General features: G+C 48.7%; 1 protein-coding gene across 1 annotated transcript; it reads left to right on the top strand.

Annotated features, from left to right (window-relative positions):
• UAP1L1 (UDP-N-acetylglucosamine pyrophosphorylase 1 like 1) lies at positions 1-26,655 on the top strand. Its single transcript, XM_063936257.1, has 9 exons — positions 1-529; positions 3,461-3,665; positions 5,009-5,184; positions 5,353-5,525; positions 15,465-15,658; positions 16,295-16,435; positions 18,026-18,211; positions 18,326-18,392; positions 26,036-26,655. The coding sequence occupies exons 1-9, from the start codon at positions 247-249 to the stop codon at positions 26,111-26,113; spliced, it is 1,503 nt and encodes a 500-aa protein (XP_063792327.1). The 5' UTR covers positions 1-246; the 3' UTR covers positions 26,114-26,655.

Below are 26,655 nucleotides of genomic sequence, written 5' to 3' on the forward strand. Positions count from 1 at the left end.
GCGCAACATGTGACTGTCTCCCCGGACCCGCCCCCGGCCAGTCACGCGCCTGTCCCCGCCCACCAGCCCCCGCTGTTCTATAATATATGGTACCCGGACTTCTCGTCTCCATAGTTACCGGGGAGCGGAGGGTCCCGTGGTAACCTTGTAGCGCCGATCTCCCCCCCGGTCTCCATAGTAACGCCCAGGTGCCCGCCTGGTCCCAGCGCCGGCCGTGTGATACAATCAGCCAGTGACGTCCCGGTGATGGAGCCCGGCCGGGAGCTGCGGATGCAGGAAGCCGGCCAGGGACATCTGCTGCGGTTCCTGGGGGAGCTGAGCCCCGGGGAGAGGGACGGTCTGCTGCAGGAGCTGCAGCTGCTGGATCCCGCCGAGCTCCGGGAGCACTGCCGCCGGGCGGAGGAGGCATATGCCCGGGAGAGCAGCTCCCCGCAGCGCCTGGATGATCAGATGCGCCCGGTGCCCGCAGAGTTCCTGGGCAGCACCAGGAAGAGTCACCCCGAACAGCTGATCTCCTGGGAGGAGGAAGGTGAGAGCTCTGCGTGTTACTGTATAACATACCTCACACTCAGCCTGCACCGCCTCATGCCGGCAGCCCCGGAGCAGTGCCTGTGTACGGGACGGGTCATGCCGGAGGCTGTGCTATAGTATAATATACTGTCACCCAGTCACTGTACCCCCTGATCCCCAGCACAGAGTGCACCCCACTCACACAGAGTACCCCACACTCACTGTACCCCCTGATCCCCAGCACAGAGTGCACCCCACTCACACACAGGGTACCCCAGAGTCACTACTCCCTGATCCCCAGCACAGAGTGCACACCTCACTCGCTGTACCCCCTGATCCCCAGCACAGACTGCACCCCCACTCACACACGGGGTACCCCAGAGTCACTGTACTCCCTGATCCCCAGCACAGAGTGCACCCCCACTCACACACAGGGTACCCCAGAGTCACTGTACTCCCTGATCCCCAGCACAGAGTGCACCCCCACTCACACACAGGGTACCCCAGAGTCACTGTACTCCCTGATCCCCAGCACAGAGTGCACCCCCACTCACACACAGGGTACCCCACACTCACTGTACCCCCTGATCCCCAGCACAGAGTGCACCCCACTCACACACAGGGTACCCCAGAGTCACTACTCCCTGATCCCCAGCACAGAGTGCACCCCACTCACACACAGGGTACCCCAGAGTCACTACTCCCTGATCCCCAGCACAGAGTGCACCCCCACTCACACACGGGGTACCCCAGAGTCACTGTACTGCCTGATCCCCAGCACAGAGTGCACCCCTCACTCGCTGTACCCCCTGATCCCCAGCACAGACTGCACCCCCACTCACACACAGGGTACCCCAGAGTCACTGTACTCCCTGATCCCCAGCACAGAGTGCACCCCCACTCACACACAGGGTACCCCAGAGTCACTGTACTCCCTGATCCCCAGCACAGAGTGCACCCCCACTCACACACAGGGTACCCCAGAGTCACTGTACTCCCTGATCCCCAGCACAGAGTGCACCCCACTCACACACAGGGTACCCCAGAGTCACTGTACTCCCTGATCCCCAGCAGAGAGTGCACCCCACTCACACACAGGGTACCCCAGAGTCACTACTCCCTGATCCCCAGCACAGAGTGCACCCCACTCACACACAGGGTACCCCAGAGTCACTGTACTCCCTGATCCCCAGCACAGAGTGCACCCCACTCACACACAGGGTACCCCAGAGTCACTGTACTCCCTGATCCCCAGCACAGAGTGCACCCCTCACTCACACACAGGGTACCCCACACTCACTGTACCCGTGATCCCCAGCACACAGTACACCCCACTCACTGTACTGTACCCCCTGATCCCCAGGACAGAGTGCACCCCACTCACTGTACCCCCTGATCCCCAGGACAGAGTGCACCCCACTCACTGTACCCCCTGATCCCCAGGACAGAGTGCACCCCACTCACTGTACCCCCTGACCCACAGAGTGCACTCCACACTCACAGGGCAACCCACATACTGTGTACCCCTTGATCCACAGGATAAACCCAGCACTCCCAGAATACTCCACATTGTGTACCCCCTGATCCACAGAGCGCACCCCACACTCACACACAGGGTAACAAAAAACAAAAAAAAATCCTAACCTTCTCCTCCAGCGCTCTCTCCACCTGCTTCCATACAGTGACTGGCTGTCAGCACTCTGATTGGTGGATAGCTCATCAGCATGCTGACAGCCAGTCACTGTGGGAGGCAGGTAGAGAATGCTGCCTCACCTTCTGATTGTGTGACCACCACCCGCCCCTGCTCGGAGACCCCTAGAATTGTGTGGCCTTGGGCAGCTGCCCAGTGTGCCTGTGCGTGAAGATGGCCCTGCGTGTAGCGTGCCCCCCATACTTCCGGCGATATGTCCATCTCTGCCCCAGATAACAGACGCTGTAACAGGCTTTATATTGTAAGCACACATTGTACCAGACTCCAATGATCTTTGTATATATATGATGGAGTGGTACGAGAGGCTCATATTCAGAATAGTGACATGCAAAATGCCGACATGTCATACAGTGTCAACACTGTGCGTGTTGGCAGGTCGCCCATGCTTTTTTGCAGCGCTTGAGCCCCAAACCTGATACTGACATTGACTGTCGACCGTGTCTGTCGACATTTGCAATGTCGACATTACGTCCATGTAATAATCCAGTGTAATAACTGCGCTCCTGTTACTATTCTTCCCTGACCTCACTCCGTATTACAGCTATGAAACATGTGGGTTCAGTTCTCTTTGCTGATCTGTGATGTTCGGCTATAATCTCCCAGCATGCTTCCTTCCTGTCATTGTGTTCTGTGATTTTACATTGAATAACATGTTAGTGTAGAATAGGATATATAGAAGTACAAGGGAACAACTACTAAATATGGATGACAACAATGTACTTCATTTTTAGGGGTCGATTCAATTATATGTTTTGTTTTCGCCCCTGCGAGTATGAGCTGCTATATGCTGCGCTTACAGTGCCACCGGATACGCAGGTGTTTGTTTGCTGCCCTCTATAGAGCTCTATACAAAAATCCATTAATCTGGGGCGAGATTGGGCTGCGAGGGGGACCAGTTCCAATGCCGTCGGTTGCAACGGCAACTTGGCATCCGGGCGGAGGTAATTGAATCAACCCCATAAAGTTTGCAAGCGGACATTGATCCCGCTTTTTATAGAGGAAACTGAATTGTGTGGCTAAATGCTATGCTGTTTATTCAAGATGTATATACGTTGACTTTATTACAATGAATATATAAGAAAGAAAACAATCACCATTACTTCTTAACGAGCGAGGTTGTATAAGCAAGATGAGCACTGATAAGAAAATAGATTATTCAGGTTTTACTAAATCGAAATCTAGCAAACAGATGATCAATATCAGTAAAATGACAACAATTTCAATAATTTTCTGTTCCAGGACTCCGCGTCATTTCGCAGAACAAGGTGGCTGTCTTGCTGCTGGCGGGGGGTCAAGGTACTCGCCTGGGTGTGACGTACCCCAAGGGAATGTATAGCGTCGGCCTTTCCAGCGGTAAAACATTGTACCAGATCCAGGCGGAGCGGATCCTCCGGCTGCAGCAGCTGGCGGGCGAGAAGCATTGTACAAAGTGCACTGTGCCATGGTGAGCGGCAGTGTAACAGGTGACAGGTCCTAGTGGTCTCTAATACAGGCAGGTCAGTGGGTGCAGGGTGTCCTAGTGGTCTCTGATATAGGCAGGTTAGTGGGTGCAGGGTGTCATAGTGGTCTCTGATATAGGCAGGTCAGTGGGTGCAGGGTGTCCTAGTGGTATCTGATACAGGCAGGTCAGTGGGTGCAGGGTGTCTTAGTGGTCTCTGATATAGGCAGGTCAGTGGGTGCAGGGTGTCTTAGTGTTCTCTGATATAGGCAGGTCAGTGGGTGCAGGGTGTCTTAGTGTTCTCTGATATAGGCAGGTCAGTGGGTGCAGGGTGTCCTAGTGGTCTCTGATGTAGGCAGGTTAGTGGGTGCAGGGTGTCATAGTGGTATCTGATATAGGCAGGTCAGTGGGTGCAGGGTGTCATAGTGGTATCTGATATAGGCAGGTCAGTGGGTGCAGGGTGTCCTAGTGGTATCTGATACAGGCAGGTCAGTGAGTGCAAGGTATACTGGTGGTATCTGATGCAGGCAGGTCAGTGGGTGCAGGGTGTCCTAGTGGTCTCTGATATAGGCAGGTTAGTGGGTGCACAGTGTTCTAGTGGTCTCTGATACAGGCAGGTCAGTGGGTGCAGGGTGTTCTAGTGGTCTCTGATACTGGTAGGTCAGAGGGTGCACGGTGTCCTAGTGGTCTCTGATACAGGAAGGTCAGTGGGTGCATGGGGTCCTAGTGGTCTCTGATACAGACAGGTCAGTGGGTGCAGGGTGTCCTAGTGGTCTCTGATACAGGAAGGTCAGTGGGTGCATGGGGTCCTAGTGGTCTCTGATACAGGCAGGTCAGTGGGTGCAGGGTGTCCTAGTGGTCTCTGATACAGGCAGGTCAGTGGGTGCAGGGTGTCCTAGTGAGTTCTGATACAGGCAGGTCAGTGGGTGCAAGGTGTCCTAGTGGTCTCTGATATAGGCAGGTCAGTGGGTGCAAGGTGTCCTAGTGGTCTCTGATACAGGCAGGTCAGTGGGTGCAGGGTGTCCTAGTGGGTTCTGATACAGGCAGGTCAGTGGGAGCAGGGTGTCCTAGTGGTCTCTGATACAGGCAGGTCAGTGGGTGCAGGGTGTCCTAATGAGTTCTGATACAGGCAGGTCAGTGGGTGCAAGGTGTCCTAGTGGTCTCTGATACAGGCAGGTCAGTGGGTGCAAGGTGTCCTAGTGGTCTCTGATACTGGCAGGTCAGTGGGTGCAGGGAGACAGCTGCAGTGTAACAGGTGAGTTGTCCTAGTGGTCTCTGATTTGTAGAACCTTAATGACCGCCATAGCCGGTCCATACCTGAGCCCTGTCTTGCCTATGTTTCTCTCCAGGTACATAATGACCAGCGAGTTCACGCTGAGCCCCACTCAGAAGTTTTTCGAGGAACACAACTTCTTTGGCGTCGACCGGTCGGACGTAGTCATGTTTGAGCAGAGGATGCTGCCGGCGGTTGGTTTTGACGGGAAAGCGATTTTGGAGCGCAAGAATAAAGTGGCGATGGCTCCAGGTATGTGCGCACATGACGTAGACCGATCTCACCTGCAGGGAAATAAGAGCGTAACTCCGGTTCTAGGTTCCTGTAATAACTGACTATTGGTCAGACTGTATAACTATGGTCATTGCTCTGTAGCTCCATGAGCCATGTGCTGGCGCTGAAGATTTGTATTCTTTACAGATGGCAATGGAGGACTGTATAGAGCTCTCGCTGACAACCATATATTGGAGGACATGGAGGCACGAGGCATCTCCTATATACACGTGTACTGTGTGGACAATATACTGGTGAAGATGGCTGACCCTGTCTTTGTGGGGTTCTGTGTGTCCAAAGGAGCTGACTGCGGGGCTAAGGTTGGTGGAGTATTGTAATATTTATAGATATAGATGTAGATAGATAGATATATATAGATTAATATATATTAATTATAATTAGACACTAATAGCCTAATTCATTGCCACATGTAGTGCGTAAAAATCCCTAAAGAGGCGCGGTTATGAATGGGACGCTCAGCATCTGAGATGTCTTGGAAAAGTGCTGGGCGGTGACTAAACAGACGCACAGAGAAGGTCTATCTTCTGGGAGGGTAATGGCCATCAGTAGCACAGACTATTGGTGGTCATTCCGAGTTGTTCGCTAGCTGCTTTCGTACGCTGCGCAGCGATGGGGCTAAAAAACGGCACTTCTGCGTATGCGGCGCAATGCGCACGCTCGTCGTACTATTACAACGGCCAATGTAGTTTCACACAGGGTCTAGCGATGCATTTCAGTCGCACTGGTTGCCGCAGAGTGATTGGCATGAAGTGGGCGTTTCTGGGTGTCAACTGACCGTTTTCAGGGAGTGTTCGGAAAAACGCAGGCGTGCCAGGAAAAACACAGGCGTGGCTGGGCGAACGCAGGGTGTGTTCATGACGTCAAAACAGGAACTGAATAGGCTGAAGTGATCGCAAGCGCTGAGCAGGTTTTGAGCTACTCTGAAACTACACAAAAAAGTTTTGCAGGCGCTCTGCGACAAAAACGTTCGCACTTCTGCTAAGCTAAAATACACTCCCAGTGGGCGGCGGCATAGCGTTTGCACGGCTACTAAAAACTACTAGCGAGTGATCAGCTCGGAATGACCCCCCCCCCCCCCCATTGTGTGTATCTAAACAGGTCTTCTCTCAGCACTGCATAAAGTAATGAAATAATTGTGTTATCATCAAACAAAAATACCCAGACACGTTACTGTTACGAGAACTGCTCCTGTATACCCTTGGTTACTAATATACATACTCTGTGCCACATTCATGTTTGTAAGTAAAGCAAAAAAGCAAGTAACTGTGTAAAACCATGTTACACTGCAGGTGGGGCAGATGTAACATGTGCAGAGAGAGTTAGATTTGGGTGGGGTGTGTTTAAAATTGAATCTAAATTGCAGTGTAAAATAAAGCTGTCTAACATTTGTGGACTACACGCAAAAGCAGCCAGTATTTACCCTGCACAGAAAACAGAGAAATGTATTGGCTCCCGTTGCATGCCAATGTGGTTTGTTCCAGGCACAGTTACTTGTTTGGTTTTTTTGCTTTACTTATAAACATGAATCAGGCCCTGTGTACAACGGCAGACAGTGTTACAGAGTTGTAGTTGCCACATATGCCTGTTGGAAGGAAAACAAACAACATATAATTGTACTGTGCTGACACTGGACTTTGACTTTGCACAGTGCCCAGATTGCTAATAAGAATATTTGGACACTAGTGTTGTGGGGGTTTGTTTCAGACAGCGCTGCAGCAGCATACAGCCTGCCTGTTGAAGTCTTCAGTGAAGATCAAGCAAAAGAAATAAAGTAAAATGTAAAAAGTGCTGGAGAAAGCCAGGTTTTGGCCCCCTTTTCGACCATCTCAGTCCGACATAAAAAAATGTCGGGCTGAGATGTGGGACCCAGAACAGGAGATAGGGAAGACGGGGCTGAGATGTGGGACCCAGAGCAGGAGACGGGGAAGAGCCGCAGGGAGACGGGGGAAATCAGCGCTACTGCACAGGATGTCACAAAGCCGGCAGCGTCCACCCGGCTCCAGCAAGTGAGGTCACGCTTGCTGGAGCTGGGTGGACACTTCCGTGAGGTCGGGCGGCTGTGTGACATCCTCCTGCAGCGCTACTGTAATGCTGATCTCCTCCGTCTGCCCACGGCTGTCCCCACTGGTCTCCCCGCGGCCCCCCTCCCCCCCCCATCTACTCCTCTGGGTCCCTCATCTCAATTCGACTTTTTTTTGAGATGAGATTTGAATAGGGGTTGTCGGATCCACTCCGACAAATGCATGTCTGAATGGATCTGCCCCTAATTGAATATACCCCATAGAGAGGGAAGAGCCAGTTACACTTCCTGAAAAAAAAAAAAAATTAAAGTACCAGGCTCCAATTATCCACTCATCTATACCCCATTGTCTATATGCTCCAGTGTTCCCTAGTGGATGACGGAGAAATACAGCACTTACCAATGTCTTCTATACAACTTGATTGTCGATTTCAATTAAGCCGACAGGACACATCTTTGTAACTATATACAAGAATTGAATCCTCTTCTGTGTAAGTGTAATATGGAAATCTGGGTATGGATTCACCCTGGCAGAATATTTAGGTTACAGGATTACTTATTCAGATTAATGCCGGCCATAGACGTTTAGTGCAGATGACCCCAGACAGGAATAACAGCCCCACAATCGTTCATCTTACAGCGAATCTCCATTCACGACTGAACGATGGTCAGGAGGATTGGACGGGTTTGATCATCAAACCAAACTATCCAGACTGTTATCAGGCAGGGAACGAATAGTATCGTTGATGTCCGTACACTGATCAATCATCGTTTCATTGGCTAATCTGAGCGATTATGGTTTGGTGTATGGCCCCGCTTAATCCAAAGGGCAAATTTGCTTCATCCCTACTTCTTATTACATTTCCTTAGCACGCAATGATCATACGTATGTAGTGTTCCCTTTAGAAATTGTAGAGGGCAGGGAGGAGGACTGTGGGGGGCATATGTGTGTGGCGCGCGGCGGAAAAGGTGGCGCGGCCATGCAAATTGTGGCCATCGAACGTCATTTAAGTGGGTGGTGCGTCCCACAGACGTTACTACAGGGGCCGTAGGCGGCGTCACTGTTGGGGGCGTGCCTAGCACCTACGGAGGCGCTGGGCTTCCCCCAAGCTCTCTCCCGTAGCGTGAATGGATGCCGTGTGCATGCGCACGGCATCTTTACACGCTGGGAGAGCAGGAAGCAGCAGGCTGTTTTAGCATGGCGCCGCAGAAAGGGCAGGGCGGATTTTGCCCTTAAAAAATATCGGGCAGGCGCCCTGCTAAAACAGCCTAGCGTGAACGCTACGTATGTGTCAGTAGATGTTAACATCCGGTTCACCTCTGTAGTTGTCCGCTGCAAAAACGTCATGATACCTGTCACTAAGTAAGAACTAAGGGTTTTCAGGGGTGTTACGTTATCTCAGATATAGGGGTCCATTTATCATTAAATACTTGCGGTTTATTCCACAAAATCACCAGTTTTCAGGGGGTGACCGCAAATATTTAGTTTTAACTAACTGTATGACAGAGGGACCCCAGCAGATCTTTCTCCAATCCAGACTGCAGCCGCAGCCCCTGTAGGTTTCTATAGGGATGCGATGCTGCCAGAATTTACCAAGCCCCAGAATGAAGTCTTTAGGTTACACTTAGCAGAATTAGCAGGCAGAGGAACCCTCCCCAGCAATGATGGCAAGCTGGGCATGAGTAAAGTGCAAATATGGGAAGACGGATCTCTACACTGTAACCAGCAATATATAACAATGAACAGTGGAAAAAGTGGACATCCGTGTAATTAGTGCATGTGAATGGGAAACAGATGGGTCGTAACAAACAGTATCAAAAGTTCCACAAGTTGAGAAGGATCTTACCTGGCTGACGAGGTTGGATCCACTGCTGGTAAAACATGCAGAGTATTTCTCATACGTCCTAGAGGATGCTGGGGTCACATCAAGAACCATGGGGTATAGACGGGATCCACAGGAGACATGGGCACTTTAAGACTTTCAAAGGGGTGTGAACTGGCTCCTCCCTCTATGCCCCTCCTCCGGACTCCAGTTTAGAATCTGTGCCCAGGCAGACTGGATGCACTCTGAGGAGCTCTACTGAGTTTCTCTGAAAATACTTTGTTAGGTTTTTTATTTTCAGGGAGAACTGCTGGCAACAGTCTCCCTGCTTTGTGGGACTTAGGGGAGAGAAGTAAGACCTACTTCTGTGAGTTTCAAGCCTCTGCTTCTTTGGCTACAGGACACCATTAGCTCCTGAGGGTCTGAACACTAGGTATGCCTAGATGCTCGTTCCCAGAGCCCGCCGTCACCCCCCTTGCAGAGCCAGAAGACAGGTGAGTAGAAGAAGATCAGAAGACTACAGTGACGGCTTTGAGGTACAGCACAGCGGCCGCGCTGCGCGCCATGCTCCCACATTCAGCGGCACTACAGGGCGCGGGGGGGGGGGAAGGTTGTGGAGCGCGCGCGCCCTGGGCAGCATTCTAACCTCAAATAACTAACTGGCAAGAGCAGACTAAGTGCCAGGGCAATGTCCGGACCCCTGCCAGTATAAAAAAGTTTTAAAAAAGAGTGGGTCTGAAGCGTGCCAGTACGGGGGCGGGGCTTAGCCCTCACAGCACACAGCCTAGCGCCATTTTCTCTACACAAGGCTGCAGAGACGCTGGTCCTTCCTCGTACTGCTGTACAAGTAACAGGGTGCAAAACGGGGGTGCACAGCGATTTTGGTGCATTATATTAACTTACAAAAGCGATGCAGGTCTGGGACATTGTCTGTAGTGTTTTCAGACCGGGATTAGGCGCTGTGGTGTGAGCTGGCAATATCTCCCTCTGTGTCTCTCTGACAGGCTTTACTGTGGGTCTGTCCTCTATAGGCCCAGTGTATCTGCGTGTGGTGGGTGCACGTGTGTCGGCATGTCTGAGGCAGAGTGCTCTTCCCAGGAGGAGACTATGTTAGGGACACAAACGGCTGTGGGAGTGACCCTGTCGGCACTGCCGACACCTGATTGGGTGAATGTTTTGAGTGCTTTAAATGCAAATGTGGCTCTGATTAATAAAAGATTGGATAAATCTGAGTCTCAGAACCAGGCTTGGAGAAATCCGTAGAGGATGTGTTGTTTCAAGTCCAGACCCCCTCGGGGTCACAAAAACGTTCATTTGCCCAGCTGGCAGACACGGATACCGACACGGACACTGACTCAAGTGTCGACTATAGTGATGCCAGATTAGATCCAAAACTGGCAAAGAGCATTCAGTACATGATTGTGGCTATAAAAGATGTATTACATATCACTGAGGACCCTACTGTTCCTGATACTAGGGTCTGTATGTATAAAGGGAAGAAACCTGAGGTAACGTTTCCTCCCTCTCATGAACTGAACGCGCTTTGTGAAAAGGTTTAGGAAAGCCCTGACAAAAAGTTTCAGATTCCCAAAAGGATTCCAGTGGCGTATCCGTTTCCCTCTGGGGATAGGGAAAAATGGGAGTCACCCCCCATTGTGGACAAAGCTCTGTCACGGCTGTCCAAAAAGGTGGCTCTTCCGGCCCCTGACACGGCAGCCCTAAAGAATCCTGCGGATCGTAGATGGCAAAATACATTGAAATCCATTTATGTCACCACGTGTACACTACTCAGACCAGCCATTGCATCTGCGTGGGTGAGCAGTGCGATCGAAAAATGGGCAGATAACATGTCATCTGAAATAGATACCCTGGATAGGGATAGCATTCTTTTGACACTAGGTCATATCAGGGACGCTGCAGTCTACCTAAAGGAAGCTGCGAGAGATATTGGCCTCTTGGGATCACGGGCCAATGCCATGGCAGTCTCAGCTAGGAGAGCATTGTGGATTCATCAATGGAATGCTGATGCTGACTCTAAGAAAGCTATGGAGTCTCTACCATATAAAGGTGGTGTGTTGTTTGGTGATGGCCTCGCTGATTTGGTATCTACGGCTACCGCGGGCAAGTCATCATTTTTACCTTATGTGCCTGCACCACAAAAGAAAGCACACCACTATCAGATGCAGTCCTTTCGGCCCAATGAATACAGAATGGGCCGAGGTTCTTCCTTCCTTGCTACTAGAGGAAAGGGAAAAGGTAAACGATCACTGGCCGTGGCCGGTTCCCAGGAGCAGAAGTCCTTCCCGGCTTCTGCCAAGTCCACCGCATGACGCTGGGGCTCCTCTGCGGGAGTCCGCACCGGTGTGGGCACGTCTCAGGCTCTTCAGTCAGTTCTGGGCTCGTTCGGGCCTGGACCCATGGGTTTTAGAAATAGTGTCCGAAGGGTACAAACTGGAGTTTCAAGACGTCCCCCCCCTCACCGATTTTTCAAATTAGCCTTACCAGCTTCTCTTCCAGACAGGGAAGTGGTATGCGCCGCAATACAAAAATTGTGTCACAATCAAGTCATTGTCATGGTTCCCCCGTCGCAACAGGGAGAAAGGCTTTTATTCGAGCCTGTTCGTGGTCCCGAAGCCAGACGGCTCAGTCAGACCAATCCTGAACCTCAAATCCCTCAATTTCTACCTGAGAAAATTCAAATTCAAGATGGAATCTCTCCGGGCTGTGATCTCCAGTCTGGAGGAGGGGGATTTTATGGTGTCGGTAGACATAAAGGATGCCTACTTACGTGTTCCCATTTATCCTCCACATCAGGCTTACCTGTGGTTTGCAGTTCAGGATTGTCATTACCAATTTCAGACGTTGCCGTTTGGTCTGTCCACGGCTCTGAGGGCTTTCACCAAAGTAATGGCCGAAATGATGGTTCTCCTGTGCAAACAAGGAGTCACAATTATCCCGTACTTGGACGATCTCCTGAAAAAGGCGAGATCCAGGGACCAATTACTGCAAAACATTACGCTCTCCCTGACAATTCTGCAGCAACATGGTTGGCTCCGAAACTTGCCAAAATCGCAGTTGGTTCCGACGAGACGGCTGTCGTTTTTGGGAATTATTCTGGACACAGAATTACAGAGTTTTTATTCCGGTGGAAAAGGCTCTGGAAATTCAGAACCTGGTCAAACAAATTCTGCAACCAGCAAGAGTATCGATCCATCAATGCACTCGGTTGCTGGGGAAGATGGTGACGGCCTACGAGGCCATTCAGTTTGGCAGATTCCATTCCAGAGTGTTTCAGTGGGACCTATTGGACAAGTGGTCCGGGTCCCATCTGCCCATGCACCGAAGGATAACCCTGTCCTCCAAGACCAGAATCTCACTCCTGTGGTGGCTGCACAGCTCTCACCTCCTAGAGGGACGCAGGTTCGGGGTCGAGGACTGGTAGTGACCACAGATGCGAGTCTCCGAGGCTGGGAAGCAGTCACGCAGGGGGAAAGCTTCCATGGAAAATGGTCAAGCCAGGAAATGTGTCTACACATAAACGTTCTGGAGTTAAGGGCCATTCACAACGGCCTTCTGCAAGCGGAACATCTTCTTTGCAATTGGCCCGTCTTGATTCAGTCGGACAACATAACAGCAGTAGCGTACATAAACCGCTAGGGTGGAACAAAGAGCAGAGCAGCAATGGCAGAGGCCACAAAGGTGCTCCGTTGGGCGGGAAAGGCATACAAGCGCTCTATCAGCGATCTTCATTCCAGGAGTGGACAACTGGGAAGCAGACTTCCTCAGCAGGCACGATCTCCATCCAGGAGAGTGGGGTCTTCATCAAGAGGTCTTTGCAGAAGTAACAAGTCTTTGGGGAATTCCTAAAATAGACATGATGTCGTCTCGCCTGAACAAGAAACTTAAGAGATATTGTTCCAGGTCGAGAGACCCTCAAGCAATAGCAGCGGACGCCCTTGTGATACCGTGGGTGTTTCAGTCGGTGTACATGTTTCCTCCGCTTCCACTCATTCCAAAAGTGATAAAGATCATAAGAAGACCAAAGGTTCAAGCGATCCTCATTGTTCCAGATTGAAACAATTGGCCTCCCTTCCAGAAGTTCAGACCTTCGTGAAAGGCGTATTGCACATCCAACCTCCCTTTGTGCCCCCTGTGGCACCATGGGATCTTAACGTGGTGTTGCAGTTCCTTCAATCTCATTGGTTTGAACCTTTGCAGGAGGTAGAGTTGAAATTCCTTACTTGGAAAGTGGTCATGCTGTTGGCCTTGGCATCCGCAAGGCAGGTGTCTGAATTGGCGGCCTTGTCTCACAAGATCCCTTATTTGATCTTCCATGAAGATAGAGCAGAGTTGAGGACTCGTCAGCAATTTCTGCCGAAATTGGTTTCATCGTTCCACTTGAACCAACCTATTGTGGTGCCAGTGGCTACTGACGCCTTGCTGGAATCGAAGCTTCTCGATGTAGTAAGAGCTTAGAAAATTTATGTCGCCAGAACGGCTCAGTTTAGTAAAACAGAGGCTCTGTTTGTCCTGTATGCTCACAATAAAATTGGGGCTCCTGCTTCCAAGCAGACTATTGCGCGCTGGATCTGTCATACGATTCAGCAGGCTCATTCTACGACTGGATTGCCGTTACCGAAATCGGTGAAGGCCCATTCTACCAGGAAGGTGGGCTCGTCCTGGGCGGCTGCCCTGGGGGTCTCGGCATTACAACTTTGCCGAGCAGCTACTTGGTCGGGTTCAAACACCTTTGCGAAGTTCTACAAGTTTGATACCCTGGCTAATGAGGACCTCATGTTTGGTCAATCGGTGCTGCAGAGTCATCCGCACTCTCCCGCCCGTTCTAGAGCTTTGATATAAACCCCATGGTTCTTGATGTGACCCCAGCATCCTCTAGGACGTATGAGAAAATAAGATTTTAATACCTACCGGTAAATCCTTTTCTCTTAGTCCGTAGAGGATGCTGGGCGCCCGTCCCAGTGCGGGCTGTATCTGCAGTTATTAGTTGTGATTACACACATGTTGTGTTACGTTTATAGTCAGCCTGTTGCTGATATTATTCATGCCGTTGACTTGTGTTAAATGCCATGTTGTACAGCTGGTATGAATCTCACCTTAGTTTAACAATAAATCCTTTTCCTCGAAATGTCCATCTCCCTGGGCACAGTTCCTATAACTGGAGTCTGGAGGAGGGGCATAGAGGGAGGAGCCAGTTCACACCCCTTTGAAAGTCTTAAAGTGCCCATGTCTCCTGTGGATCCCGTCTATACCCCATGGTTCTTGATGTGACCCCAGCATCCTCTACGGACTAAGAGAGAAGGATTTACCGGTAGGTATTAAAATCCTATTTTAAGGATGATCCAAGGCAAAACCAGAAGGGATACATAATCCGAATAGAAAGTTACTGCATCCGCAGTGGTCGTTCTGGTGTGTTTTGAGCCATCCTGGGCTCTTTGTCAAGCCGTGACAGAAGTCTAGGATGGCTTATTATATTGTGCCCTTTGGTGATTATCCAAGACATATTGGTGGTCATTCCGAGTTGGTCGCTAGCTGCATTCGTTCGCTGTGCAGCGATAAGGCAAAAAAAACGGCACTTCTGCGCATGCGGCGTACTATTACAACGAACGATGTCGTTTTACACAGGGTCTAGCGAAGCTTTTCAGTCGCACAGGCAGCCGCAGAGTGATTGACAGGAAGAGGGCATTTCTGGGTGTCAACTGACCGTTTTCAGGGAGTGTTCGAAAAAACGCAGGTGTGCCAGGAAAAACGCAGGCGTGGCTGGGCGGACGCTGGGCGGGTTTGTGACGTCAAATCAGGAACTGAATGGTCTGAAGTGATCGCAAGCGCTGAGTAGGTTTTGAGCTACTCTGAAACTGCACAAAATTATTTTGTAGCCGCTCTGCCATCCTTTAGTTCGCACTTCTGCTAAGCTAAAATACACTCCCAGTGGGAGGCGGCATAGCGTTTGCACGGCTGCTAAAAATTGCTAGCGAGCGATCAACTCTGAATGACCACCATTGTGTGTACTTTTACTGTGGGTTTATGTGAGCTGACCATACCATCCCTTTAAACTGGGACGCTCAAGAATTACACAGGTTCTGTGGCTGATTAAAACCAGATGAAATGCAGCTTGAAGTCAGCCAGCCACAGAACCTGTGTAATTCATCATTATCCTGGTTTAAAGGGACAGTATGGTAAGCTTAGGTTTACGGCAACCCCGTACTTCTGACCTTGCGGCTGCTTGGTAAGACAACGTTCCTGAGCCACACAATCTCTCTTTAGCCATTTACATTTTTTAGATTCCTTTTAATACACATTGCAATAGCCAACCCGTACGGTAGTTGGCAGCGTCTCTCTGGCATACCACTTACGCTGTATTTCTTCTGGTTATCCAGGTGGTGGAGAAGGCATACCCGGCCGAGCCTGTTGGGGTGGTGTGCCAAGTAGATGGTATCTACCAGGTGGTGGAATATAGTGAGATTAGCCCGGACACAGCAGAGAAACGTAACCCTGATGGCAGCCTGATGTACAATGCCGGCAGTATCTGCAATCACTTCTTCACCCTAGACTTCCTGAAGAACGTGGCCAGGTCAGTGATCCACTGGACTACCAGCCAAAGCTCCCCTGTAGCTGTATACGTGTCACGTGGCATTGTTACTGGAATATGTACCCTGACACCACAACTAAAGGGCTTTGGATGCTGTCACTGGTGCTGACTGTGCGTCGCAGGCATGCCGGGTGTAATTGCAGGCAACCGTGGAAACCTGATTTGCTATCTTATGCTAATGTGAGGATCCGTACAGTTATGTGGGGGCTCGTGAGTGTGGAAGCGGAAAGCCGAGCCACCAACGGATTTTACTCCGGTCGCCACAACCGTCATAATATAGGCACTTGCATCAGTCCCATGCCAAGACAGGTCCGTCAGTAATAACTTCCCTTTACTATACACGCAACTCGCACGAAGCATCAGATACACGCTCACAAGTTAGGGTCGGTTCCTTACGCTCGTATTGCGGCCGCCCGTTTCCTGCTACTAAACACCCAGTTTCACGGAAAGACAGATCCTGGCTAAGTTCTGTCTAAATGAGACTGACACAAAGCAAAAATGCGCTCAAGATCTGCCCAACTCAGAATCAAGCCATTGTGTGCTATGGTAGATAAAATATTTCACAGGACACCACCAGCTGGTATGCTCCAATAAGAATGTTTCTTTCTCCCCCACCAGGATTTTCGAGCCACGCCTTCGATACCATGTAGCCATAAAGAAAGTTCCATATGTGGACGAACAAGGAAACTTGGTGAAACCGGAGCGACCAAATGGGATAAAATTAGAAAAGTTTGTCTTTGACGTCTTTCAGTTCACCAAGTGAGTGACGCTCTCTTTCACGTGACTGTAAGGCTGGACACACGTGGACAGCACCAGCCCTTCAGTCTGAGCATCAAACAGTCTGGTCTTTGTCCATGCTGGGGAGTCAGCAGAAATGACCGGTGTTAAAAACCGCGCAAGTGGATCAGATATTATACCGATGGTTTAAAGTAAAAAAAATGTTTTAATTTTATTAAAAACCATGCATATATACCTAGATACTGATATCATAACACTCTTAAATACAATATTGCAATATAACTCAATAGATAGTATATTGAAACAGAACCAACGCATTTCATCACGATCACGTGACTTTATTAAAAGGTACCTTTTTTCCCCATACCTTTTGAAAAAGTCACGTGATCGTGATGAAACGCGTTAAGGACGCCTCCCATATCTATACTTAAAACTGGGACTTTGTTTCAGCCGATCCGCGCTACATGCAGCCTGAACAGAGCGCTCATCTTAGCGGGACCCAGGCAGGGACAGATTTAGGGATGAAGGCGCCCCTAGGCACAACAGTAACTACCCCCCCCCCCCCCCCCCTTTAATTTTATTATTTGTAGTGTTTGGGTATAAACCCTCATTTGATGATAGCCAATTTATTACAATAATAATAAAAAAAGCCACTAATTCTGATTTTTATTTTTAATTATGTATACATATTTACTAAGCGGGACAGCTTGCAAAGGCAGTTATACCCCATTCAAGACGGCATATGTTACAATACAGTAGATATTTTGCAGTTACTGGTACTTCTCGACTTTTATCACTGCTTAGTACATGTCCCCCTAAGTCTGAATAGCTATGCTGTCCTTATAACACTGAAAGTGCATTCAGCTGCCTAAAGGATACAGCGATTAGTGAGTATGTTCTAGTGACATATATCATGGGACAACAAGTCCGGACAAAGAATTTTCTCATCCGGCACATAATTACTTTGGGCATAAAGTTCCCAGTCACTATGACCTAATTGTGGCCCCAGGAGAAATTATTTAACCTATTGTGTTATCTGTCTTGGCTTTGCACGATTTGGACACTGCTAAACACTGATAATTGCCGGCTTATTAACAACGGGATGAAACTAAAGGAGACTTTTTAGCAGGCCAACCACTAACACCTATTAATCTCTGCTGCTGATTTTTCAGTTAACCACTAAGGGACTGATGTAATGGAGGTTGGTTTTGCCTTGTAAACGTATGGTGCCTTAAAAAAAAAACCTATAAGTTCGTCCGGAGTCTCCCTTAGACTTCGCTTGTGCAAAATAGTCCAACAGGGAGCCTTAGATAGGCAAATGATTTAAGCTTGCTGTGCTATCCATTGAGACTGTTATATTGCAATAGTGTATTTAAGAGTGTTATGATTTCAGTATCTATGCAGGTATATATGCATGGTTCTTAATACAATAAATTACTGTTTTTGTTGTTGTTGTTGTTTTTTACTTTGAATCATCCATATAATATTTGATGTACTTGCACGGTTTTTAATATTTGTATTTTGCTTCCCTATATATAAACTGCTCTCTCATTACTGAGCGGTCCCGCTCTTATTGTGAATAAAACGAGACCTTTCTCTCTTGTGTCTCAGAAACTTTGTGGCATTCGAAGTTGCGCGGGAGGAAGAGTTCTCCCCCTTGAAAAACGCGGAGACAGCCGAGAAAGACACTCCGACTACAGCGAGACGTGCACTCCTGTGGCAGCACTATCGATGGGCGCTGAGAGCCGGTGCCAAGTTCACAGATGCTAGCGGCCGTGAGATAGCCGACAACTCTAGGTTAGTATGCAATGAAACGCGTAGGGTAATGGAGCCTGTCTGCAGATGCCACAGTGCGTGTCACATGTTAGATGCCCGTCTGATCATTGTGTCTCTGTTACTTGCTATTTGTAGTGCTCCAGAGACGACAGACCCGCCGGCTGTGTGTGAGATTTCCCCATTAATCTCATATTTTGGAGAGGTGAGTATTGTCTCCTGTTGTATATTGCTTTATGTGACAGATAATCATTCCATCACTGATGCGTTATCAGCACTGGCTACTTTTATCCTGCTGGACAAGGGGACCCCCAGTATCTTTTTTCCCAATTTTGCACACTCCATGGTTTTATCATGTTTGTAAATTATAAGAGTAGAGTTGGTTAGTTCACATAATTGGGGATCTTGTGTTATATAGGGCAGTGACGGAAATTCTGATGCAGACCATCACTCACCTTTCCGCCTCCTCCCATTGATCACTAAAACTATTGGCTCCCATAGGAGTGGTGTGATGTGGGCTTTAACATGAAAAGGAGGGATTAAAGGGTTTTAGGACCGCATTTAATTAGCATCCTCTTCCATCTGTGCAAGTTGAGTTACATTACCACGCATTTCGCGGGTTATTTTCATCAAACGCATTCCCGTAAATTGCGCAATTCTATTATAAAAGCCTATTCACGCCAATTCTGTGTGGTGCGACCTGGCTGGAAGTGCATGACAAAGTGGAGAAATCAGCCTAAACCCCCAAAAAGTGTAAAATAACACAGGGTAACAGTATAGAAGGCTGTAGGTAGCCATAAGCAAAGTATTTGAGGTTCTTAAAAAGCGCCAATCCGATTTTTTTTTTCCTTAGTTTTTTTTTTTAAACACTGGAAAAATAATAGTAAGTGTATTTCATCAAATTAAAGCCTCTAGATTATTTTGGGGTATAGATAAACAACTATAAATTGTTTTTAAGGAAGTTTAGACATTTTTGGGGAAGAAAAGAACTCCCATCTGCAAGTTTAAACTTATTTCTCTAACGTCCTAAGTGGATGCTGGGGACTCCGTCAGGACCATGGGGTTTAGCGGCTCCGCAGGAGACAGGGCACAATAATAAAAGCTTTAGGATCAGGTGGTGTGCACTGGCTCCTCCCCCTATGACCCTCCTCCAAGCCTCAGTTAGATTTTTGTGCCCGGCCGAGAAGGGTACAATCTAGGTGGCTCTCCTGAGCTGCTTAGAATAAAAGTTTAAGTTAGGTTTTTTATTTTCAGTGAGTCCTGCTGGCAACAGGCTCACTGCTACGAGGCACTTAGGGGAGAGAAGTAAACTCACCTGCGTGCAGGATGGATTTGCTTCTTAGGCTACTGGACACCATTAGCTCCAGAGGGAGTCGGAACACAGGTCTCACCCTGGGGTTCGTCCCGGAGCCGTGCCGCCGACCCCCCTTGCAGATGCCGAAGTTGAAGAGGTCCAGAGGTCCAGAAACAGGCGGCAGAAGACTTTCAGTCTTCATAAGGTAGCGCACAGCACTGCAGCTGTGCGCCATTGTTGTCAGCACACTTCATACCAGCGGTCACTGAGGGTGCAGGGCGCTGGGGGGGGCGCCCTGGGCAGCAATGTATTATACCTTTTTTATGGCTAAAATACATCACATATAGCCCTTGAGGCTATATGGATGTATTTAACCCCTGCCAGATCTCACAAACTCCGGGAGAAGAGCCCGCCGTTTTAGGGGGCGGGGCCTATTCTCCTCAGCACACGGCGCCATTTTCCTGCTCAGCTCTGCTGTGAGGAAGGCTCCCAGGCTCTCCCCTGCACTGCACTACAGAAACAGGGTTAAAACAGACAGGGGGGGCACTTATTTGGCGATATGATTACATATGTGAAAATGCTATAAGGGAAAACACTTGTATAAGGGGTTGTCCCTGTATAATTATAGCGTTTTTGGTGTGTGCTGGCAAACTCTCCCTCTGTCTCCCCAAAGGGCTAGTGGGGTCCTGTCCTCTATCAGAGCATTCCCTGTGTGTCGGTACGTGTGTGTCGACATGTAGGAGGACGATGTTGGTGAGGAGGCGGAGCAAATTGCCTGTATTGGTGATGTCACTCTCTAGGGAGTCGACACCGGAATGGATGGCTTATTTAGGAATTACGTGATAATGTCAACACGATGCAAGGTCGGTTGACGACATGAGACGGCCGGCAAACAAATTAGTACCTGTCCAGGCGTCTCAGACACCGTCAGGGGCTTGTAAAAACGCCCATTTACCTCAGTTGGTCGACACAGACACAGACACGAACACTGCCTTCAGTGTCGACGGTGAAAAAACAAACGTATTTTCCTTTAGGGCCACACGTTACATGTTAAGGGCAATGAAGGAGGTGTTACATATTTCTGATACTACAAGTACCACAAATAAGGGTATTATGTAGGGTGGGAATAATCTACTTGTAGTTTTTCCTGAATCAGATAAATTAAAGTGTGTGATGATACGTGGGTTTCCTCCGATAGAAAATTATTGGAGGTATACCCTTTCCCGCCAGAAGTGAGGGCGAGTTGGGAAACACACCTTAGGGTGGATAAGGCGCTCACACGCTTATAAAAACAAGTGGCGTTACCGTCTCCAGATACGGCCGCCCTCAAGGAGCCAGCTGATTGGAAGCTGAAAAATATCCTAAAAAGTATATACACACATACTGGTGTTATACTACGACCAGCAATCGCCTCAGCCTGGATGTGCAGCGCTGGGGGGGCTTGGTCGGATTTCCTGACTGAAAATATTGATACCCTTGACAGGAACAATATTTTATTGACTATAGAGCATTTTAAGGATGCATTTCTATATATGCGAGATGCGCAGAGGGATATTTGCATTCTGGCATCAAGAGTAGATGTGATGTCCATATCTGCCAGACGATGTTTATAGACACGACAGTGGTCAGGTGATGCAGATTCCAGACGGCACATGGAAGTATTGCCGTATAAAGGGGCGGTCCATCGGACCTGGTGGCCATGGCAACAGCTGGAAAATCCACTTTTGTTACCCCAAGTCACATCTCAGCAGAAAAGGACACAGTCTTTTCAGTCTCAGTCCTTTCGTACCCATAAAGGCAGGCGGGCAAAAGGCCAGTCATATCTGCCCAGGGTTAGAGGAAAGGGAAGAAGACTGCAGCAGGCAGCCCATTCCCAGGAACAGAAGTCCTCCACAGCTTCTGCCAAGTCCGCAGCATGACGCTGGGGCCATACAAGCGGACTCAGGTGCGGTGGGGGGTCATCTCAAGAGTTTCAGCACGCAGTGGGCTCACTCGCAAGTGGACTCCTGGATCCTACACGTAGTATCCCAGGTGTACATTGGAAATTCGAGACGTCTTCCCCTCACAAGTTCCTGAAGTCTGCTTTACCAACGTCTCCCTCCGACAGGGAGGCAGTATTGGGAAAAAATTCACAGGCTGTATTCCCAGCAGGTGATAATCAAAGTACCCCTCCTACAACAAGGGAAGGGGTATTATTCCACACTATATTGTGGTACTGAAGCCAAACGGCTCGGTGAGATCTAAAAGATTTGAACAATTACATACAAGGGTTCAAATCAAGATGGAGTCACTCAGAGCAGTGATAGCGAACCAGGACGATATGGTGTCACTGGATATCAGGGACGCTTACCTACATGTCCAAATTTTGCCCTTCTCACCAAGGGTATCTCAGGTTCGTGGTACAGAACTGTCACTATCAGTTCAGACGCTGCCGTTTGGATTGTCCACGGCACCCCGGGTCTTTACCATGGTAATGGCCGAAATGATGATTCTTCCTAAAAGAAATATGGATGCTTTCCTGATAAGGGCGAGGTCCAGAGAACAGTTGGCGGTCGGAGTAGCACTATCTCAAGTAGTTCTACGACAGCACGAGTGGATTCTAAATATTCCAAAATCGCAGCTTTTTCCGACGACACGTCTAATGTTCCTAGGAATGATTCTGGACACAGTCCAGAAAAGGATGTTTTCTCCCGGAGAAGAAGGCCAGGGAGTTATCCGAGCTAGTCAGGAACCTCCTAAAACCAGGAAAAGTATCAGTGCATCATTGCACAAGGGTCCTGTGAAAAATGGTGGTTTCTTACAAAGCGATCCCATTCGGTAGATTTCACGCAAGAACCTTTCAGTGGAATCTGCTGGGAAAATGGTCCGGATCGCATCTTCAGATGCATCAGCGGATAACCCTGTCTCCAAGGACAAGGGTGTTTTCTTCTGCGGTGGCTGCAGAGTGCTCATCTATGAAAGGGCCGCAGATTCGACATTCAGGACTGGGTCCTGGTGACCACGGATGCCAGCCTGAGTGGCTGGGGAGCAGTCACACAAGGAAAAAATTTCCAGGGAGTGTGATCAAGTCTGGAGACTTCTCTCCACATAAATATACTGGAGCTAAGGGCAATTTACAAGGCTCTAAGCTTAGCAAGACCTCTGCTTCAAGGTCAGCCGGTATTGATCCAGTGGGACAACATCACGGCAGTCGCCCACGTAAACAGACAGGGCGGCACATGAAGCAGGAGGGAAATGGCAGAAACTGCAAGGATTCTTCGCTGGGCGAAAAATCATGTGATAACACTCTCAGCAGTGTTAATTCCGGGAGTGGAAAACTGGGAAGCAGACTTCCTCAGCAGGCATAACCTCCACCCGGGAGAGTGGGGACTTCAGCGGGAAGTCTTCCACATGATTGTAAACCGTTGGGAAAAACCAAAGGTGGACATGATGGCGTCCCGCCTGAACAAAAGACTAGACAGATATTGCGCTAGGTCAAGGGACCCTCAGGCAATAGCGGTGGACGCTCTGATAACACTGTGGGTGTACCAGTCAGGGTATGTGTTCCCTCCTATGCATCTCATACCAAAAGTACTGAGAATCATAAGAAGGAGATGAGTAAGAACGATACTCGTGGTTCCGGATGGGTCAAGAAGGACTTGGTACCCGGAACTTCAAGAGATGCTCACGGAAGAACCGTGGCCTCTACCTTTAAGAGAGGACCTGCTCCAGCAGGGGCCTTGTCTGTTCCAAGACTTACCGCGGCTGCGTTGACGGCATGGCAGTTGAACGCCGGATCCTGAAAGGGCATTCCAGATGAAGTCATCCCTACCCTGGTCGAAGCCAGGAAGGATGTAACCGCAAAACATTTTCACCGCATTTGGCGAAAATATGTTGCGTGGTGTGAGGCCAAGAAGGTCCCTACAGAGGAATTCCAACTGGGTCGTTTTCCTACATTTCCTGAAAACAGGACTGTTTATGGGCCTAAAATTAGGGTCCATTAAGGTTCAAATTTCGACCCTGTCGAATTTCTTCCAGAAAGAACTGGCTTCAGTGCCTGAAGTTCAGACGTTTGTAAAAGGGGTACTGCATATACAGCCTCCTTTTGTGCCCCCAGTGGCACCTTGGGATCTCAATGTTGTTTTGAGTTTCCTAAAGTCACATTGGTTTGATCCACTCACCACTGTGGAATTAAAATATTTCACATGGAAGGTGAAGATTCTATTAGCCCTGGCTTCAGCCAGGCGTGTGTCAGAATGGGCGGCTTTATCATATAAAAGCCCTTACTTAATTTTTCATTCTGACAGGGCAGAATTGAGGACTCGTCCTCAATTTCTCTTTAAGGTGTTTTCTGTTTTTCACATGAACCAACCTATTGTGGTACCTGCGGCTACTAGGGACTTGGAGGACTCCAAGTTACTTGACGTTGTCAGGGCCCTGAAAATATATGTTTCCAGGACGACTGGAGTCAGAAAATCTGACTCGCTGTTTAGCCTGTATGCACCCAACAAGATGGGTGTTCCTGCTTCTAAGCAGACGATTGCTCGCTGGATTTGTAGTACAATTCAGCTTGCACATTCTGTGGCAGGCTTGCCACAGCCAAAATCAGTAAAAGCCCATTCCACAAGGAAGTGGGCTCATCTTGGGCGGCTGCCCGAGGGGTCTCGGCTTTACAACTTTGCCGAGCTGCTACTTGGTCAGGGGCACACCCTGACTGAGGAGGACCTGGAGTTCTCTCATTCGGTGCTGCAGAGTCATCCGCACTCTCCCGCCCGTTTGGGAGCTTTGGTATAATCCCCATGGTCCTGATGGAGTCCCCAGCATCCACTTAGGACGTTAGAGAAAATAAGAATTTACTTACCGATAATTCTATTTCTCGTAGTCCGTAGTGGATGCTGGGCGCCCATCCCAAGTGCGGATTGTCTGCAATACTTGTACATAGTTATTGTTACAAAAATCGGGTTATTCTTGTTGTGAGCCATCTTTTCAGAGGCTCCTTCGTTGTTATCATACTGTTAACTGGGTTCAGATCACAGGTTGTACGGTGTGATTGGTGTGGCTGGTATGAGTCTTACCCGGGATTCAATATCCTTCCTTATTATGCACGCTCGTCCGGGCACAGTATCCTAACTGAGGCTTGGAGGAGGGTCATAGGGGGAGGAGCCAGTGCACACCACCTGATCCTAAAGCTTTTATTATTGTGCCCTGTCTCCTGCGGAGCCGCTAAACCCCATGGTCCTGACGGAGTCCCCAGCATCCACTACGGACTACGAGAAATAGAATTATCGGTAAGTAAATTCTTATTTTTCCCGTCCCACCCCAAAACGCATCTTGCATAATTAAACCCTTTTTTTTAAAAAATCTTTTTACAGAAAATGACCTTAAAACTTTAATTGACTGCGGCATTAAGTTAATGCAGCTTCCTGAGCCGTATTAAGCAATTGACAACTAACTAAATTTGGGGCGAGTGATTCAGAGATGCCTAATCTGCAACGGCTGTTGCGTCTTTGTACATTGCCGTTGGGATCTGCAAAGCTGCCACTAGGCGTCTCCCTACAAAACCAGATGGCAGCAACATTTGTATATTAGTTGCAAATAGATTTGCGTACATCTCTAAATTCGGCCCTTGGTCCTTAAAGTGTGTGTGTGAGTGTATTATTAAAAATCCCCCTCCCTTCTCTTTATTTTACCCTTTGCGTGTCTCCCCTCCGCTGAGATGGGTGTGGTATGGTATGCCGGCGGCCGGAAGCCTGACCGCCGGCATACCGACAGTGTGGCGAGCGCAAATGAGCCCCTTGCGGGCTTGCCATGCTGCGGGCAAGGTGGCGCGCTACGCTATTTATTCTCCCTCCAGGGGGGGTCGTGGACCCCCACGAGGGAGATAAACTGTCGGTATGCTGGCGCCGGTATACTGTGCGCCGGGATCCCGACAGTCGGCAACCTGAAGACCACCCCCTGAAATGCCACCATCTGTGGAATAGAGCAGGGTCCCAGCCAGGACCTCTGGTGCACACCCTCTGGTCTACAGGTCCTTCCACACAGGCCCATGTTACTGGGAGAATTTGAATAAATAAAACGGGTTTCAGCATTAGGGAACTTTTTCAAGTCTATTATTAAATAGGTTTATCATTTCCTCCTACAAATAAAGAATTTCTGCCTTAATGGACCTTGAATGGAGACGTCTCCCATATTTGCTCTATAAACCCCTCCCATGAGGCATGAATGTATAGACGGAGTCAGCATTTGGGAAGCGTCGGTCTGCTCTATTGTATCAGTGACATTCTGCAAACCTGGCTGTTATAGGTAGAAGCAATCATTTAAAGTAGCCTGTGCTTAGAACATATCCGCCATAACTGTCCGTTACACAGTGTGGCTATGAAATATCGCAATCATTAAAATACTTATCACAGTTTCAGTGGGAAGAATGGACTTTGACGGGTGATTAGAGATTGGCATTGGCAGCAGTGATAGAATTAGTGTTCAGTCTAGAATGAGGAAGCACGAGCTCGGCTGAAGCTTTCACCCATATAAATGAGACTGAAAAAATGCTCACTCTTTTACCTCACAACTTGCAGGGTCTACGTGTGCATCTGAATAATCAGGACATCTCGTCCCCCTTCATACTGGACGGCCATAGACTGTTGGAGAACTGAAGGCTTTTGAGGAGTAGACCTGCTGGATGAGGCTGGATGTTGTTGCTGCTAACTCTCGTGCAGATCTCTCACAAAACAAAGATTACAAAGTTGACAACCAAAAATTGTGCCTTAAAATCCAAGTCTAGGACCGTTTGCATTACATTTCCAAACTGCAGCCTTGTTCATGAGACATCCTACACTGATATACTGTATGGGATAATGCACACCCTACTGTATATCATATGGGTATTACAAGTCACTGTGGCTGCATTCCAAGTGCTTTTATACAGGTAATACAAATCAAAGATTACTTCATATTTGTTAGTACTGGGTAGGTGTTGCATTATTCCTTCTAATAAGACTTGTTGACATCAGACCTCATCAGTTATAAGGAATGACATCAGAACTCACTTGTTATACAAATATTATTTGTTATCAATTATTTGTGTATTATAAATGAATGATCTAAAACTGGAAAGTGTGATTATTCTACGACCGATAAGCACCACATGTACCTCATGAAATAAATACTTTTATACCTAGTGTATTATTGACACAGA

This window comes from Pseudophryne corroboree, chromosome 8 (genome assembly GCF_028390025.1).
Source record: "Pseudophryne corroboree isolate aPseCor3 chromosome 8, aPseCor3.hap2, whole genome shotgun sequence".
Classification (NCBI taxonomy): Eukaryota; Metazoa; Chordata; class Amphibia; order Anura; family Myobatrachidae; genus Pseudophryne; species Pseudophryne corroboree.